Source organism: Bombina bombina, chromosome 1, assembly GCF_027579735.1.
Source record: "Bombina bombina isolate aBomBom1 chromosome 1, aBomBom1.pri, whole genome shotgun sequence".
Classification (NCBI taxonomy): domain Eukaryota; kingdom Metazoa; phylum Chordata; class Amphibia; order Anura; family Bombinatoridae; genus Bombina; species Bombina bombina.
In genome coordinates, this window is record NC_069499.1 from 473,332,245 (window position 1) to 473,349,363 (window position 17,119).

Consider the following 17,119-nt stretch of genomic DNA (forward strand, 5'->3'; position numbering starts at 1 on the left):
AACTTTCCTCCACCAAGTAAGCTTTATGAATCAACTGTTTTAAACATGACAGCTTTAGCCTCTTTACTTTTGCGAGGACCTGATAAATGGACAAATAAGTTAGAAATCCTTAGTGGCTTGTAAATAAAACTTCAGAGCACATATTACATCTATATTGTGTCTCTCCTTAGCATTTTTAGGATTTGGACATGACTAGGAAACAATTTCCTGATTGACGTTTTTAGAAGATATCACCTTAGGTAGAATGCAATACTGAGTCCATAGGACAACCTTATCCTGGTGAAAAATAAGGTAAGAGAGAGCAGACAGTTAAGAAACTCTCCTGGCAGAAGATATTGCTAAATTAAACAATACCTTCCACAACATAAGTTGAAAGGGGGAGCTTGTAAGACAATTAGAACCAAAATAAAAATTACAGGATGCAGATTGGTTTGATGACAGGTTAGTTCTGAATAAAGCTTGAACAAAGGTCTGAAAGTCTGGTAGCTTGGCCAACTTTCTGTGGTATAAAACCAAAAGGGTTGAAATTTGACCCCTTAAGGAACTGGTAGACAGACCCTTATCTAGACCATCCTCCAGAAACAGCCTTTTGGAACTCTAAAACTATGCTTTTAACACCAGGAAAGAAATACCTTCCAAGTCTTATAATACATTTTCATAGTTACAGGCATTCTATCAAGCTTGAATAAGTGTGTCTACAACAGCATCAGAAAAACCTCTTTGTTTAAAAATCAAGCTTTTAATCTCCACTCTGTCAAATTAGAGATTTTAAATCAAGAGATCCAGAAGCTGCGGCAGAGTCCATGGAGGTACACTGGACATCTGAATTAGATCTGCATACCAAAAAGGAATAGTAAAACAAGGGGTCACAATGTTAAGCTAGAGGGTAGCAGATGCAGGAAAAATGTTAGGAAGCTCTTTTTACAGATAGGGTGGTTGATTCAAGGAAAAAAGCTTCCTATAGAGGTGATAAACACAAGAACTGTACAATAACTAATATGGTAGATGTGATGGGCCTTTTGGTTCTTATCTACCGTCAAATTCTATGCTTTACCAAATTAAATAATGTAATGTAATGTTTCCACTGTAATAGCCCTTTAAACTCCCCAAAGTCTTAAATGGATACTACACATACCTAAAGTCAGCAACAGTATCATTCAAACCATAACCTTCAAAAGAATACAATATAACATTATTATAGAATTGGATATGGTGAAATCTATTTCTCAAGAATAAAAAGAAGCTGTTGTAGCAGAACTCGTAACATCATTTTATTGTCTGTTTCAAAACACAAGGTGAGCAACATTTTTTTAGTTCAATTCTTTCAAGCTCTTTCATTGGCATATGAAACTGGAAAGCAATAAACTTTTCACATTTTATTTAATGATTTTTTTTTTAGCTTTCCAGTTTGTTAGTGAAGCACAGAGATGCAGAGTATACACAATACTTAGTAAACAGTAGACTATTGATTGTATGCAGTGTGTTTACCTATTGCTAAGATGAAATGTCAGTAGTAAATGTTTACTGCACTGCTAGTATCAAGCTATAGAGATTTGGTTATTGAAATGTTGATATAATCGTTTTCAATGCACTAACTGGTCTGCATAAGAAACATAATTTCAGTGTCATAACTTGATCAGATGTGATTTTACCACTCCCGATATATTCAATAAAGCCTGAAGCTTTGACCATAGAGTCAAAATTAAACTTTATAGTTTAGATGGTTTATAGAACCTAAAAGGGACACTCTACCCTAGAAGTATTATTATTTAAAAAGATAGATAAACCCTTTATTACCCATTCCCCAGCTTTGCATAACCATCACTGTTATATTAATATACTCTTTACCGCTGTGATTACCTTGTATCTAAGTCGCTGCATAATGCCCCCTTATTACAGTTCTTTTGGCAGACTTGCATTTTAGCCAATCAGTACCCTCTCATAAGTAACTCCACAAGTGTGAGCACAGTATTATGTATATGACACACATGAACTAACGCCCTCTAGCTGAGAAGAACTGTCAAATTTATTCAGATAGGAGGAGGCCTTCAATGGCTTAGAATCTAGCATAGGTTTAGCTTTCAACTAAGACTACCAAGAGAACAAAGTAAATGAAATGATAAAAGTAAATTTGAAAGTTTAAAAGTACATGCACTATCTGAATCATGGAAGTTTAAATACTGACTAGACTGTCCCATTATTAAATAAAATTACATTTTAAAATGTAGTTCTATTATCAAATTAGCAGTTTTCCGTTGGTATCTCATGTTGAAGGGCAAACCTATGTAAACTAATAAGAGCTCAGGAACATGCACGTGTATTTAGCAACGATAGAAGCACTGTTTGTAAAAATATTTGTAGCAATATCATACATTGTTGCACATTCTGCTGCCAGAAAACGAAAGACATTTGCATGCTCCTGACCCTATCTAGGTTTACTCTTCAATAAAGGATGTGTAGACAGGGAAGTCAATTTGATAACACAAATAAAATTAAACCTGTTTTTTTTTTAAATTATCCAATCTGAATCATGAGTCTCATTTTGACTTTATTGTACCTTAAAACAAGTCAGAAACACAGCATTCTGTATATTATCCGAATGAAAGATCTGCAATCACTTTGGTTGTAGAGGTTTGTAAAACAGATAAAAATTTGCTTCCATGCACATAATACCTAATCTGTTAGACTGAAGAGGAAGGCTCTCAAAAACATTTAAGTGATTGAAAGAAATGCCCTTTAATATTAAACACAAACTATGAGCAGGTTTGTTGTACTAGTAAGTGTCTTTCCCTTCTAATAGCATTCTTATTTAATCTGTTAGTACACTAGATACATGCTAAAACATAACCCAACTATGAGACTATCCACAATGAGAACTTTACTATCCACTGAAAATGATAGACATCCATTCTATGAGAACATTTCACTCTGATGTTGATTTCTTTAAATAAGCAATTAGATCTAATCGCTCATTCTGCTTTCTTATTCCAGCAAAAATCATTTTGGTTCCTGGTATATATTTCTTGGGGTTCTCCAAATATTCTAATAATGTTTCTTCTCCCCACACAATACCTAGGGAAAAAAAAGATTATGATCATTATTAACAATTTTCATTACTAGTAATTTAGATTTGAATAGAATATTTGCAACTAAAGAATGTGGAAAATAAAAATTGCTTTGTAAATACTGTTGGTTTATCTGAATTCATTGCTGAGTGTTTAACATATTAGTCATTAAATTGATGATTGAAGTATGGCACACAGCCATTTTATTAAAAATTATTATATACAATTATTTTCATGCAATTACATGAGGTAAGGTGACGAGACATAATGCTCATCTGTATGAAAGCAGTTAAACAAGTTGTTTTTTTTGCATTAAAAACGTAATACTAAATGCAGGTGCATGTTTGTATACAACTAATACATAAGTATATATTACTCACTTAGAGGGACTATTAGATGGAACTGTATTTTGTTTGTTTGTTCTGATTTGTTGGGGGGGGGGGTTAGTACTATGTCCCTTTAATTAACCAACTATGATGACTTTTCAAACATCAGCTAATCTGGCTTGGGCCAACCCAGTGCTTCATCTTTCAGTCGCTATGATGAATGGCTAAAGCTATGTTATATCAGAAGTCTCTAATTGTTGCTAAATATGAACTAAAGTCTTTAGGGAAAAAAGATTACAAATGATTAATCATTCACAGGTAGAGGAGATAAGTCAAGCATAATTGTACATCATGTGATATTAATAAGTCTATAAATTTGGGCCAGAAGTTAAAGCTTACTAACCATGTTTTGATGGATGTAATTAAAAGGAATTTGTTCTTTGTGTATACAAGAATGATTGTGATTGTAAAAAAATAATAATTCATGTCTGAAACATCACATATAAAAGTTTATTATAAGCCGTTTATGAATAGCAATTACTCTACTAAAATGATCTGATTGGAACACAAATGCTGAGGTTTCTAAAAGCAATCCATCCATGAGAGCATACTGAGGTAGGTTCAGGAGTACACATTTTGACCACTACATGGCAGCTGTTGCAACAAGGCAATGTGCGCACCCTCTTAAAAAGGGTCTTTTTATACACTACAAGTGGGATCAGTCCTTGCACAAATACGATAGATATCACAAGAGCCTAGAGCTCAGTATGCTCTTATTGTAAATGAGCGAAGATTCAGAAAGGATAGCTAGAGAAACAATTTATTTTAATTTCCATGTCCCCTAAACGTAATATTTAAATTAAATAAAAACACATATATATAACATTTGAAACTTGAGTGTGCATAGGGGCCAGCTACTGTTCTACAGCTATACATTAAGATAAATGGTAGTGTTATACTGTAATGGAAAGCTCAACTCCTTCCAAAAGCTATTCTGCAAAACCATTTTCTAGCTGTACCTTTGCTTTTATTTGCTTCTGTGTATGAAAATCCTGGAGCTTGTCCGGTTTTGCGGCCAAAGAGTCCCCATAAATTTGGGCCAGTCTTATGTTTTCCAGTTTTTTCTACTGTGTGACATTGCGCACATTTCTGAACAAAAATCTTCTTTCCTTTTTCAACATCACCCATTCTTGTACTTTGTTACCTACTGTAAAAGGGGAGAAAAAAAACAAATATCTTACATGCTCATGTAATCAAGTTTTAAATAAAATTAGCTTAAAAGGGACAGTCAAGTCCAAAATAGACTTTCATGATTCAAATAGGGCATTTAATTTTAAACAACTTTAAAATTTACTTTTATCACCAATTTTGCTTTGTACTCTTGGTATTCTTAGTTGAAAGCTAAACCTAGGAGGTTCATATGCTAATTTCTTAGACCTTGAAGGCCGACTCTAATCTGACAGTTTTTCACCACTAGAGGGCATTAGTTCATGTGTTTCATATAGATAACATTGAGCTCACGCACATGAAGTTACCTAGGAGTAAGCACATAGCATAGTGATTGGCCTCTTTTGAGTCACATGTCAGATGAAGTTATGGCGCCAGGCTGAGCTCAGTAGTTGAATTAATAAACCCAGTAATGGATCATAGGAACGCTAAGCTGATTCACTAGCAGGGACACAGCCGAGGCTCTGAAGTCTGATCATACAGCCGAAACTGCCTGTGGAGAGTCAGCCGAACGGCTCTGAAGTTTCGGCTTGCGTGTTATTGCACTGAATGTGCAACTATCCTTGTGAGTATAAATTTGCTCATTATCGATACTGGCCTCATATTGTATAGGATCTTCTGCACCAAGGGCGCTTCCCCCTTTTGTATTTTAGGATCTGTCGGCCTGCCAGCGGTGAGTCTACCAAACCTCTTTGAACAGTTTGGCTCCTGCACACAGCTGATCCGCCAGCAGGGAGTCAGCCGAACGGCTCAGAAGCTTCGGCTTGTATGTTATTGCACTGCATGTGCAACTATTTTTGTGAGTATTAAATTGCATATGGTTGCTACTGGTATCATATTTTAGGATTTTCTGCACCATTTGTCTTTTTTAGGACTTGTTTTATGATTACTCGTTTGTGGAAAGAGCTGCCTGTAGTTTCTGGTTGATGTAACTGTATTAAGAAGAAGCTTCGGCTTGTATGTTATTGCACTGCATGTGCAACTATTTTTGTGAGTATTAAATTGCATATGGTTGCTACTGGTATCATATTTTAGGATTTTCTGCACCATTTGTCTTTTTTAGGACTTGTTTTATGATTACTCGTTTGTGGAAAGAGCTGCCTGTAGTTTCTGGTTGATGTAACTGTATTAAGAAGATTCGTTTTTGGGGGGACCAATACAGTGGACATAAACCTCATGTGGAATAGTCTAATGGACTTATTATAAGTATATTGAATGTTATTGTTGATCACATCCTCCACTGTCACATAGTTTTTATATTATTATTTTTATATTCATTATTTAGGATTACTTATTATGAATTTTACTTTTATTATGTGTATTTATTTTTCACATATCTATCTGGTATAGTATATTACATACTAGAGAGAGTAGCATTAGATAGGCTCGCCTCCCCTATTGGACACACAGAAATCCTCTCATTTGTGTGTGTTCCCATACGTTGCTATTACTCTAAATAAAATTGTCGCCGCAAATAAACTGATATCTTTCTGATTTTACAATCATCCTGTTTTTCAATACCTATTTTACTTCCTTGTCACGTTTAGATTTTATCCAATTTAATATCTAATCTATTGCGCATGCGCCAAATCTGTTATACACAGAATTCTGTTGGACGCGTGCTCAATTCGCGCATGCGCACCGCATTTTCTCTGTTGCTGCCGAGAAAGTAATCTGTTTACACTACTGCTCCGCAACAACATTGAATCGCATGCGCATTGTAGCCCCGATCACCCATTTGCACATGCGTAATGCGTTCCATGACGTGAACGCACATTTCAGCTACGTATAGAGCAGGTGGAACCACTCTATACGTAACGGCCAAAAAATACAGGAAGAGGAGGGTGGGCAGAGCAAAGACCTACACGGTAGGGAAATAAGATATTTTAAAAAAAAATATATAGTGATCCTTAGATATTATTGATAAAGATTACATATATGTGTTGCAGAGGTAAAAAAAAATTACTTTCACTTTAAGCTAAAATTAACCCTACAAGCTACCTAATTAACCCCTTAACTGCTGGGTATAATACTGTAGTGCGCAGCGGCATTCTAATTACCAAAAAGCAATTCCAAAGCCATATATGTCTGCTATTTCTGAACAAAGGGGATCCCAGAGGAGCATTTACAACCATTTGTGCCAATATTTCAATAACTGTGTGTAAATAATTTCAGTGAGAAACCTAAAATTATGAAAAAGTTAAAGTGATGGTAAACTAAGACCCAGTGAAACATGCGATCATATGTAGAATAAAAAAATAAAGTGACTTTCATTGATGAAAACGCAGCATTTTATTGTTGTTTTTTAAATTTTTAACATTTATAAGCTTAAATTTCACCTACGATCCTCCACCTGTACAACCGCCGCCATTGATTTCCTATGTCACGTTTTTTTTTTTACCAATAGAAATCCAGGCCAGTCGGCGACACTGATATTATCCAACACGCCCTATGTCATGTAAGCGCATGCGCTACATGTTGGATCACTGACAGACTGATAGCATATACTATTGCATATGGAATTGCGCGCATGCGCATAACGAACGATGAAGCCCAAGATGCCAATATAATGATGTAGAGAGCGGATGGTTGCGCTTTCTAAGTCGGCAAAGGAAAAGAATGCGGGGGCGGAGCAAGGAGCGATAACGCTCAGTAAGTCACATACAACTTTATTATAAAACCGTAGATTTAAAAAAAAAAAAAAATGATAGCAATTTAGTTTGTAAATACTTTATGAATAAAAATTTACTTTCAAAGGGCAATAAATTTACCATCACTTTAACGATTTTTAATTTGAACGCATTTGGCGATGAAATCGTGGCATGAAATATACCAAAATGGGCCTAGATCAATATTTTGGGTTGTCTACTACACTAAAGCTAAAATTAAACCTACAAGCTCACTACAAGCTACCTAATAAACCCCTTCACTACTGGGCATAATACAAGTGTGGTGCGCAGGAGCATTTATCTGCCTTCTAATTACCAAAAAGCAATGCCAAAGCCATATATGTCTGCTATTTCTGAACAAAGGGGATCCCAGAGAAGCATTTACAACCATTTGTACCATATTTGCACAAGCTGTTTGTAAATAATTTCAATGAGAAACCTAAAGTTTGTGAAAAAGTTAACGATTTTATTTATTTAATCGCATTTGGTGGTGAAATGGTGGCATGAAATATACCAAAAATGGGCCTAGATCAATACTTTGGGTTATCTACTAAATAAAAAAAAAAAAAGATATACATGTGAAGGGTTATTCAGGGATTCCTGACAGATATCAGTGTTACAATGTAACTATCGCTAATTTTGAAGAAAAAAAAATGGTTTGGAAATAGCAAAGTTCTACTTGTACGTATTGCCCTATAACTTGCAAAAAAAAAAAAAAAAAGCAAAGAACATGTAAACATTGGGTATTGCTAAACTCAGGACAAAATTTAGAAACTATTTAGTATGGGTGTTTTTGGTGGTTGTAGATGTGTAACAGATTTTGGGAGTCAAAGTTAGAAAAAGTGTGTTTTTTTCCCCTTTTTTTTTTTTTATCATATTCTCTATATTTTTTATAGTAAATTATAAGATATGATGAAATGGTATCTTTAGAAAGTCTATTTAATGGTGAGAAAAACGGTATATAATATGCGTGGGTACAGTAAATGAGTTAGAGGAAAATTACAGATAAACACAAACACCGCAGAAATGTAAAAATAGCCCTGGTCCCAAACGGTAAGAAAATTGAAAAGTGCTTTGGTCACTAAGGGGTTAAGATAGTAAACCCAATTTTGTTTTCCTTTTATGATTCTGATAGATAGAGCATGCAAATTTAAGCAACTTTCTAATTTACGATAATTATCAAAAAAAATCTTCATTCTCTTGCTATCTTTATTTGAAAAGCAAGAAAGTTTAGAAGCCTGCCCATTTTTGGTTCACATAATATGATAATAGGAGTAAATTAGAAAGTTGCTTAAAATGTCATGCTCTATCTGAATCACAAAAGAAAAAAATTGGGTTCAGTTTCCCTTTAAATATTGCATGGGGGATTATATTTTTAGATGAATATACATTTAATTTACTAACCTGTTCCAGTTTACCTCTATTATCAAATTTGCTTCATTCTCTTATTATCATTTGTTGAAGGAGCAACAATGCACTACTGGTTTCTAACTGAACACATTGGTTAATGGAGGCTAAATGTAGCCACTAATCACAAGCGCTAGCCAGGGTGCTGAAACCAAAAATGGGCCAGCTCCTTAGCTTTTATTCCTACTTTTTCAAATAAAGATAGCAAGAGAATTAAGAAAATGTGATAATAGGAGTACATTAGAAAGTTGCTTAAAATTGCTTGCTCTATCTGAATCATAAAAGAAAAAAAATGGATTCTCCTATTATGAATTTCTTTGTTCTCTTGGTATCTTTATTTGAAAAAGCAGGAATGTTAGGTTAGGTGACGGACCATTTTTGGTTCAGAACTGGGTAGCACTTGTTAATTGGTGGCTAAATGTATCCACCAATTAGCAAGCACTATCCAGGGTGCTGAACCAAAAATGGCCCTGCTCCTAACCTACCATTTCTACTTTTTCAAATAAAGATACCAAAAGAATGAAGACAATTTGATAATAGGAGTAAATTAGAATGTTGCTTAAAATGACATGCTCTATCTAAATCATTAAATGAATGAAGGTCCTGTCCTTCAAGTTCATGTAGAAACAAAACCCTTCCACAAAGGTGCTCCTTCCCAGTATTTTCCTTATTGGGCACACACATTCGACGTATGCAGATTGCAGGGTTCCTGTCTCTATTCAAGGTTCCTACAACCATTAGGTATTTAAACCTATTAGCTGCTAGACGAGGATGTAGCAGACTGGCAGCTAAGAGGTTACTCTTACTCACCATACTTTATATGTAAAAACGTCCTATATTGACTATTAGTTCTTATTTACACAAAATTCCCTAGGCCTCAAGATCAGTTGCAGCACTTTCGCCTGGCATCCAACCAACTACTCTTACAGTAAACCCTATACTGATCCATACTCTTACAGTAAACCCTATACTGATCCCCCCCCCCCCCCCCCCCCGTCCCGTTTTATCTACGAGTCCCACTCATTCTCTCAGTTCTCACCACACTCTCCAATGAATTCTTTCTCGCTCTGGCCACAGGAAGGATTCGAACAGGATGGGAAGCCACTAATTCGCGTGTGACCCAACTAACTTGTCAATCACTCGTCTAAAATTAGTAGCCAATCAGTGTAATTGCTAGTCCGGAATGACGAAACTGCCGCAATGACATACATGCTCTAGCATAGCATTGCTTCGGTGGCCCAATTATATTCGTATTGTGACATTTCCTGCGATCTCATTGGCTGCAGAACCTATAGCGTGGCCGCTTCTCTTTGACTTTCCCTTAAATGGACAAGCAGCGCCAGCATGGGGGGATGTAACAGGGCTGTAACAGATAGTGACATTTTTAGCGGGCTTTTTTCCTTAAAGAATCACGCAGCACTTTAAACTTATATATAATATGTAGATTTTGTTAAAAAAAAAAAAATCAATACATTTTGCAGTTGCTCTGCTAATCTGACAGAATACCCTCTATGTTTATTCATTTTCCCTGTAACTTTAAATTTTGGTTTTTAAAATTCCTGTGAAAACCGGAAGGGCATACTCTGCAGTCTACACAGTAACTTGTTTTATCACTCTATAATCTCATTTATAACACACAATATATTGTTTTATCACTGTAGTATCTCACTTATATATATATAATACTAATTGGCCTCAGCAGATAAGAGGTTTTTAAAAGGAAAACAATGCAAACTTTGATTATACAATAACAGTAAACTTTAAATGCTTTAAAAACATTTATGTAATATGCATTTACAATGCAGCATGCTAGTTGCTGATATCTACTATGCATACATAAATGTGTTTTATATATGTTAATACAAAATATTCACATGATGACAGATAATATTCACAGGAATTCTCTGGTGTTGAATTAGGGTGACCAGACGTCCCCGATTTTACGGGACGGTCCCCGGAAAAATTGTCCCCCGGCTCCTGTTGTACTGAAGCTAATCGCTGGGAGGAAGTGATCGTTCTGATAACGACACTTCGTCCCAGCGTATGGCAGGCAGCGCGCAGGTCAGGAGGGAAGAGCTTGTGCATGTGTGTATATGTATGCTTGTATGTGCATGTGTGTATATGTATGCTTGTATGTGCATGGGTGTATATTTATGCTTGTGTATGTGTGTATATTTATGCGTGTGTATCTGCATGTGTGTATATGTATGCTTGTGTGTGTGTGTATATATATATATATATATATATATATATACACAGTATATATATATATATATATATATATATATATATATACAGTATATATATATACACAGTATATATATATATATATATATACATATATACACACACAGTTGTATGCAAAAGTTTAGGCACCCCTGACAATTTCCATGATTGTAGCCTTCCCCTAAACCATAATGTTGAACAATCTTTGTTTTCAGGTAATTTGAGAGTTGTTTTGAGGCCCCCACGTTGCCACTCTTCAGAGGAGAGTCAAAGAGAACAACAACTTGCAATTGGCCACCTTAAATACCTTTTCTCATGATTGGATGCGCCTGTCTATGAAGTTCAAGGCTTAATGGGCTCCCCAAACCAATTGTGTGTTCCAATTAATCAGTGCTAGGTAGTTACAGGTATTCAAATCAACAAAATGACAAGGGTGCCCAAATTTATGCACCTATCTAATTTCGTTTAGATGCATATTACACATTTTCCGTTAATCCAATAAACCTAATTTCACTACTGAAATATTACTGTGTCCTTCAGTTATTTGATAGATCAAAATGAAATTGCTGATCCAAACACCCAATTATTTATATATGAAAATCATGGAAATTGTCTGGGGTGCCTAAACTTTTGCATACGATTGTATATGTGTGTGTATATGTATACCTATGTATGTGTGTGTGTGTATATGTATGCTTTTGTGTATATGTATGTATGCTTGTGTATATGTATGCTTGTGTGTATGTGTATATATGTATGCTTGTATGTGTGTGTGTTGTATGTTTGTGTGTGAATGTGTGTGTGTATATGTATGCTTGTATGTGTGTGTATATGTATGCTTGTGTGTGTGTATGTGCATGCATGTATATGTATGCCTGTGTGTGCATGTGTGTATATGTATGCTTGTGTGTGTGTGTATATGTATGCTTGTGTGTGTGTATATGTATGCTTGTGTGTGTGTATGTGCATGCATGTATATGTATGCCTGTGTGTGCATGTGTGTATATGTATGCTTGTGTGTGTGTGCATGTGTGTAAATATATGCATGTGTGTATGTGCATGTGTGTGTATATGTATGCTTGTGTGTGTGTGAGAAAATGTGAGAAATAATGTATATATTATCATACAATCACTCCATAAACCCATACCAAATACACTGCATATATAATTTGAGGAAAATATGCTAATAAAATAGTTTTTTACCATTTGCCAATAAAATAAAAAAATGTCCCCGGATTTCATTTGAAAAATCTGGTCACCTTAGTGTTAGGACACAATAAATATTATGGACCTCTATATAATTCTATTAATATAATCCAATATATTTAAAATAGTGATTACCAACTTTGCAATGTCTGTTATTTAATAACATGCTGAATTATGTCATTTGCAAAGGATAATACATCTAAAACCTGAACCTTTTAGTTCTAATATGTTCATTAATTAAATTGAGACTAGAGCATTAAACAAACAGTTCATTAACCCATTCATGCCCAGCACAATTGAACAAAGTTCCAATGTAAACACTTGCTGCCAAAAATTAAATCACACAATTGTCGATGCAATCACATCATTTCATAGGGATCGGATCATGGGGGACTGCCTATGTTGCTAGGCACGCCCACAGTCTAATTTTGAGTTTGTCAAAAGGGGGAAGCTGTAGGACACCTTATAAGCCAGGACGTTCCATGTCGTCCTTAGGCTTTAAAGCCCAGCCAGTGGCGTCAATAGGGGGGGTGCGGAACGCACCCGAGTGACACCCTCCAATGGGTGACACCACCTAACATTAATCATGACACCTTTTTTTTTTTTTCCTAATGTGCTACAGTGCTGCAGCAGATGAAAACCAAGCTGGTTTGCAATATAGGCTTTATGGACACCGCCATCTTGGTACTCCCCAGAAGGACCAGAGCTCTCACGCACCGGAAGTAAAACAGAAACACTAACCCCTGTAGTCAGAGACACTAGTGAAGCATCATGTCACACTCAGATGATATCAGTGCAGGCAGTGGCAGGTCAACGTTTTTTATTGTAAAAAAAAAATTAAGCTGGGCCCCCACCCTTGGGGGCCCAGTAGCAATTGCGACGTCTGCACCCCCTGTAGTTTCGCCCATGTTTACGCAGCCTTTTAATATACATAAAGGATCATTCCCCTTCAGTTCTGAATGACATCAAAGGCAATATAATTTTTATAAAAGATATCTAATAATACAAATGGGAGAATATTCTTCTAAATGTAGACCATAAAATATCTGATTAGCATAGAATTGGCTAAAGCACAAAATATATTCTAATCCTAAACAGCTACTTGGATACTCTGTGTGGAAAAGAAGTTTAGTTAGTCAAGTTTCTAAATATATATATATGGCCCTGCACCATCAGGTCCCTTTTATTAAGTTATATGGAGCAGTGGGTGATCTGGTAGCCTCTCCCAACACTGAGCACATAAGATGGAGGAAGCCCTAAAAAGGTGCAGTTACTGTATATCTGGGTTATAATGATAGTCACATTCCGTTGTGTAAGAGAACCACTGTCATGCGCTGTAAAGCGTTGTAAGCAGGAACACCTGGGGTGTTTTCTAATATATATAAATAAATGTATGTGTATATATATATATATATATGTTTGTGTATGTAAATATATATATATATTTTAATTACTTGGGGGGGTGACAGCATGAGTTACTGCACCGGGTGACACCAAGTCTACTGACGCCACTGAGCCCAGCACTGTTAGGACGGCATGGAACGTCCTAACAGCATGAAGGGGTTAAACTAATCATTGGAAATAAGCAATATTTGGATCAAGCAAATCAATAAACATACATCTTTAAAATGATTTAATGATTATCAGGTTAGAACTAATGAAAACAGTCACTAAATTATTTTATTTGCAATAGCTTGCATGTTTGATAGAAAAAGTGTTATTTAAATTCTCAGATTAGCTGGCAAGAATCAGGTTGGTAAAATAATAATCCTGGCAAACCATAAGAAAATGATAATATATTTACCAGATTCCTGATTGACCCAGAATTATTGTCGACAGATAAGGCATCTGTAGCACACCCCTTGTGCTCAAATAGTTTTAGTATTTTGCACTTGTAGCATTTAAACATTGATTTCATTGGGGTACAACACCTTCCAACCATACTTAATTCTGAGTGCCAAAGGTTCTCCAAACAGAACAAATGTCCTGTTTTTAAGGGAACTGACCAAGCTCGGCCCAGGACACACCCTACTCTGTCTAAAACATGCCCCAGCTCCACCAATGATATGCCAACAACATACCAGTGGGACACTATACAAAAGTCACCTGACCTCCCTCTCCTCTGTAAGCCTCCTAAATGTAGGGGTGTTATCATACCTAATTGTTTTTAGAAGACTATGTACTTTTAGAAAGAACAAGTTTGGAAAAATACCCAAATATGGGAACCACCACCATATGAAATGCAAAAAAACTAAGATATTTTGTGCAATTTCTAATGGCATACATTCCAAAATATTCACATATTTTACAGTTCTATATTTATCATCAGCTCACATTCCAAAACAGCTAAATTAGTGATTCAGTTATTCAATGATAAAAAAAATACTAAAAATTTTAATAAAGCAGGGCTTTTTTGTGGGGGTACTCACCAGTACTGAGTACCACCACCTCATAACAGGTGCTATTTGTAATTGTCATGTAAATACTATAAACAATGGAAACAAGTATTTATTTTTTGGTACGCTGCACCATATTGCAATTTATGCATACAATAAGTAAGAATAAAATATTTAACCATATAAATATAAAATACATTTTTTTCAAAATATACAAATGTATGATTTCTTTGATAATGTATACATGCCCTTAGTTATGTCCAGATTCAATAAAGTTCAGTGAAAAATAATAATCATACAAACAGAATACCTGCACCAAAAATCATTAAATACTGTGACAAATTGTAATCTGTATTTTACATGTACCTGTTTATTTGGCCACCTGTACTTTTTAATTAGCTAAAAGAAACAAGGCTATATAAGCCCTGACATCAAAAACAACACATCAACTACTACCACATAATTACTAGAACTATGACAATCATATAACAGGAAACCCCTTCTATGAATTGTTGGACACCCTTCTTTTAAACAGGGTTTGGGTATTTTTCAATGCTAAAGGGGTGACAAGGGCCTCTTTAAATTTGCCAGAGCTCCTAAAAATATTATGATGTTGTCACCTGGATCATGTTTGCTTCAAATACATTATCATGTCTTTCATTTATTGCTTATTTTCCCTTTAATATGCTGTCTAGTTGTTTAAAGGGCCATAAAAGTCATATTACTTTGATTAGTGAGATTTTTATAAAATAAGTTTATTTTTAAAATGCTTCTTTTAAATGATGCCACTGCTAGAAATATTACTTGTAACATGCTGTTAGAGTAGTCAGATATGAACATTCCCCTCCCTCGTATGACAGTGCCAGTGTTTTCATAGGGAGTGTATGCAGTAGGAACACACATGTGCATATTGACTACCACTGTATTGCTAGTGGGTATGTGCACACTAAACATTGTAAAATAAAATATTTGCTATTGTGTATAATGTGGAATGCAATACAACTTATTTCCTTTAGGTGATCACCAATTTTCATAACCCAAAAAACAGAGGGTGATGTTACTTCTCATTTGAAAGAAAAGGCTCTTCTATGTCAAACAAAATTACCTATGGGTAAATTAATAAATGTTTGGCTGAGTAAGTGGCACATATCAGCTCCCTTTTATAACTCTCAACCTTGTATATCATGATTTAAAGGGTCAGTCAAGTCAAAATTAAACTTACATTGATTGGATAGAGCATTTATTTATTTTTATTTTTTGCAATTTACTTCTATTATCAATTTTGCTTAGCTATCTTGTTATCCTTTGTTGAAGAATAATCTTTTGTGAGCTCAGGAGCATGCACGTGTCTTTAGCCATCTGGCAGCAGTGTTTCCAACATTGTTTGTAGCCATGTTATACATAGTGGCAAATACTGCTGCCATAGACTGCTAAAGACAAATGCACACTCTTTAGCTCATATCAGCCTACCTAAAGCAAATTTGATAATAGAAGTAAATTTAAAAGTTGTTTAAAATTACAGGTTCTATCTGAATCATGAATTTTTAATTTTGACTTTACTGTCCCTTTAAGGATTTAATGTGGATTTTTACAATAACTAGGTCATATCTAGATGTTCATGTGCATACTTCCCATCATTTCCCATCTAGTATCTGAGGCTGGGAGACAGGGGTGGCAATGGCAGTTGGAAGAGTCTCAGCAATAGAGATGGAGTAAATGTGACCGGGGGTCAAAGTCAGGATAAGTCATTTGTGGGCCAGGTTCTGTCATGGGTAAGGTTATGGCGGTGTGGGGACATGACAGGAAGCTAAATGAATGGATAAGGTTTCCTAATTAGAAAATTTATAATGGGAATAAAAAGGGAATTAAGAACAGAGATTTGGGGGAACACTGATCAACAACGGAATGGAGGAAAGGTGGCATAAAATAAGAACACATAATTAGAGAGGTATAAGGATAACCACAAGAGTGCAGGCTTTGGTGGACAGGTAGCATAGTAAGTAGATTACAGTGGGACTGGGATTTTTTTTATCTTTTAAACATAGTTATTTGGCACTGAAGCGTTTTACTCACTAACCATTGTCTGACTTCCTAGATAGATATGACAACAGTGCTATTGTATCAGGACTGGTCTACCTTCATGAAACACCTTTAAACCCTTAATAGGATATTGTTCTGCCCTTTAAACTGTTACCAAGTATCTGTTTTACGTGCTGTACTAAATTATATATATATATATATATATATATATATATATATATATATATATATATATATATATTACCTATTTTGTCATGTATAATAGCTTATTTTGCCTGTTGTATCCCCATCTAGGAAATTTATGCTTACCTGATAAATGTATTTCTTTTACGATATGACGAGTCCACGGATTTCATCCTTACTTATGGGATTATACTTCCTGGTCAGCAGGAAGTGGCAAAGAGCACCACAGCAGAGCTGTATATATAGCTCCTCCCTTCCCTCCACCTCTAGTTATTCGACCGAAGTTAGGAAGAGAAAAGAAAAGCCAAGGTGCAGAGGTGACTGAAGTTTAACAAAAATAAAGACCTGTCTCAGAAAATGACAGGGTGGGCCAT

The 17,119-nt window shown here is 35.4% G+C and overlaps 1 protein-coding gene across 1 annotated transcript; it reads right to left on the reverse strand.

The window, feature by feature from the left end:
* Window positions 1–1,246: 1,246 nt before the first annotated feature.
* LOC128645480 (cytochrome c, somatic B) lies at window positions 1,247–9,891 on the reverse strand. The gene is made up of 3 exons (XM_053698501.1): window positions 9,734–9,891; window positions 4,411–4,598; window positions 1,247–3,072 (listed from the first exon to the last, which is right to left on the reverse strand). The coding sequence occupies exons 2-3, from the start codon at window positions 4,577–4,579 to the stop codon at window positions 2,924–2,926; spliced, it is 318 nt and encodes a 105-aa protein (XP_053554476.1). The 5' UTR covers window positions 4,580–4,598; window positions 9,734–9,891; the 3' UTR covers window positions 1,247–2,923.
* Between the last annotated feature and the right edge of the window lie 7,228 nt (window positions 9,892–17,119).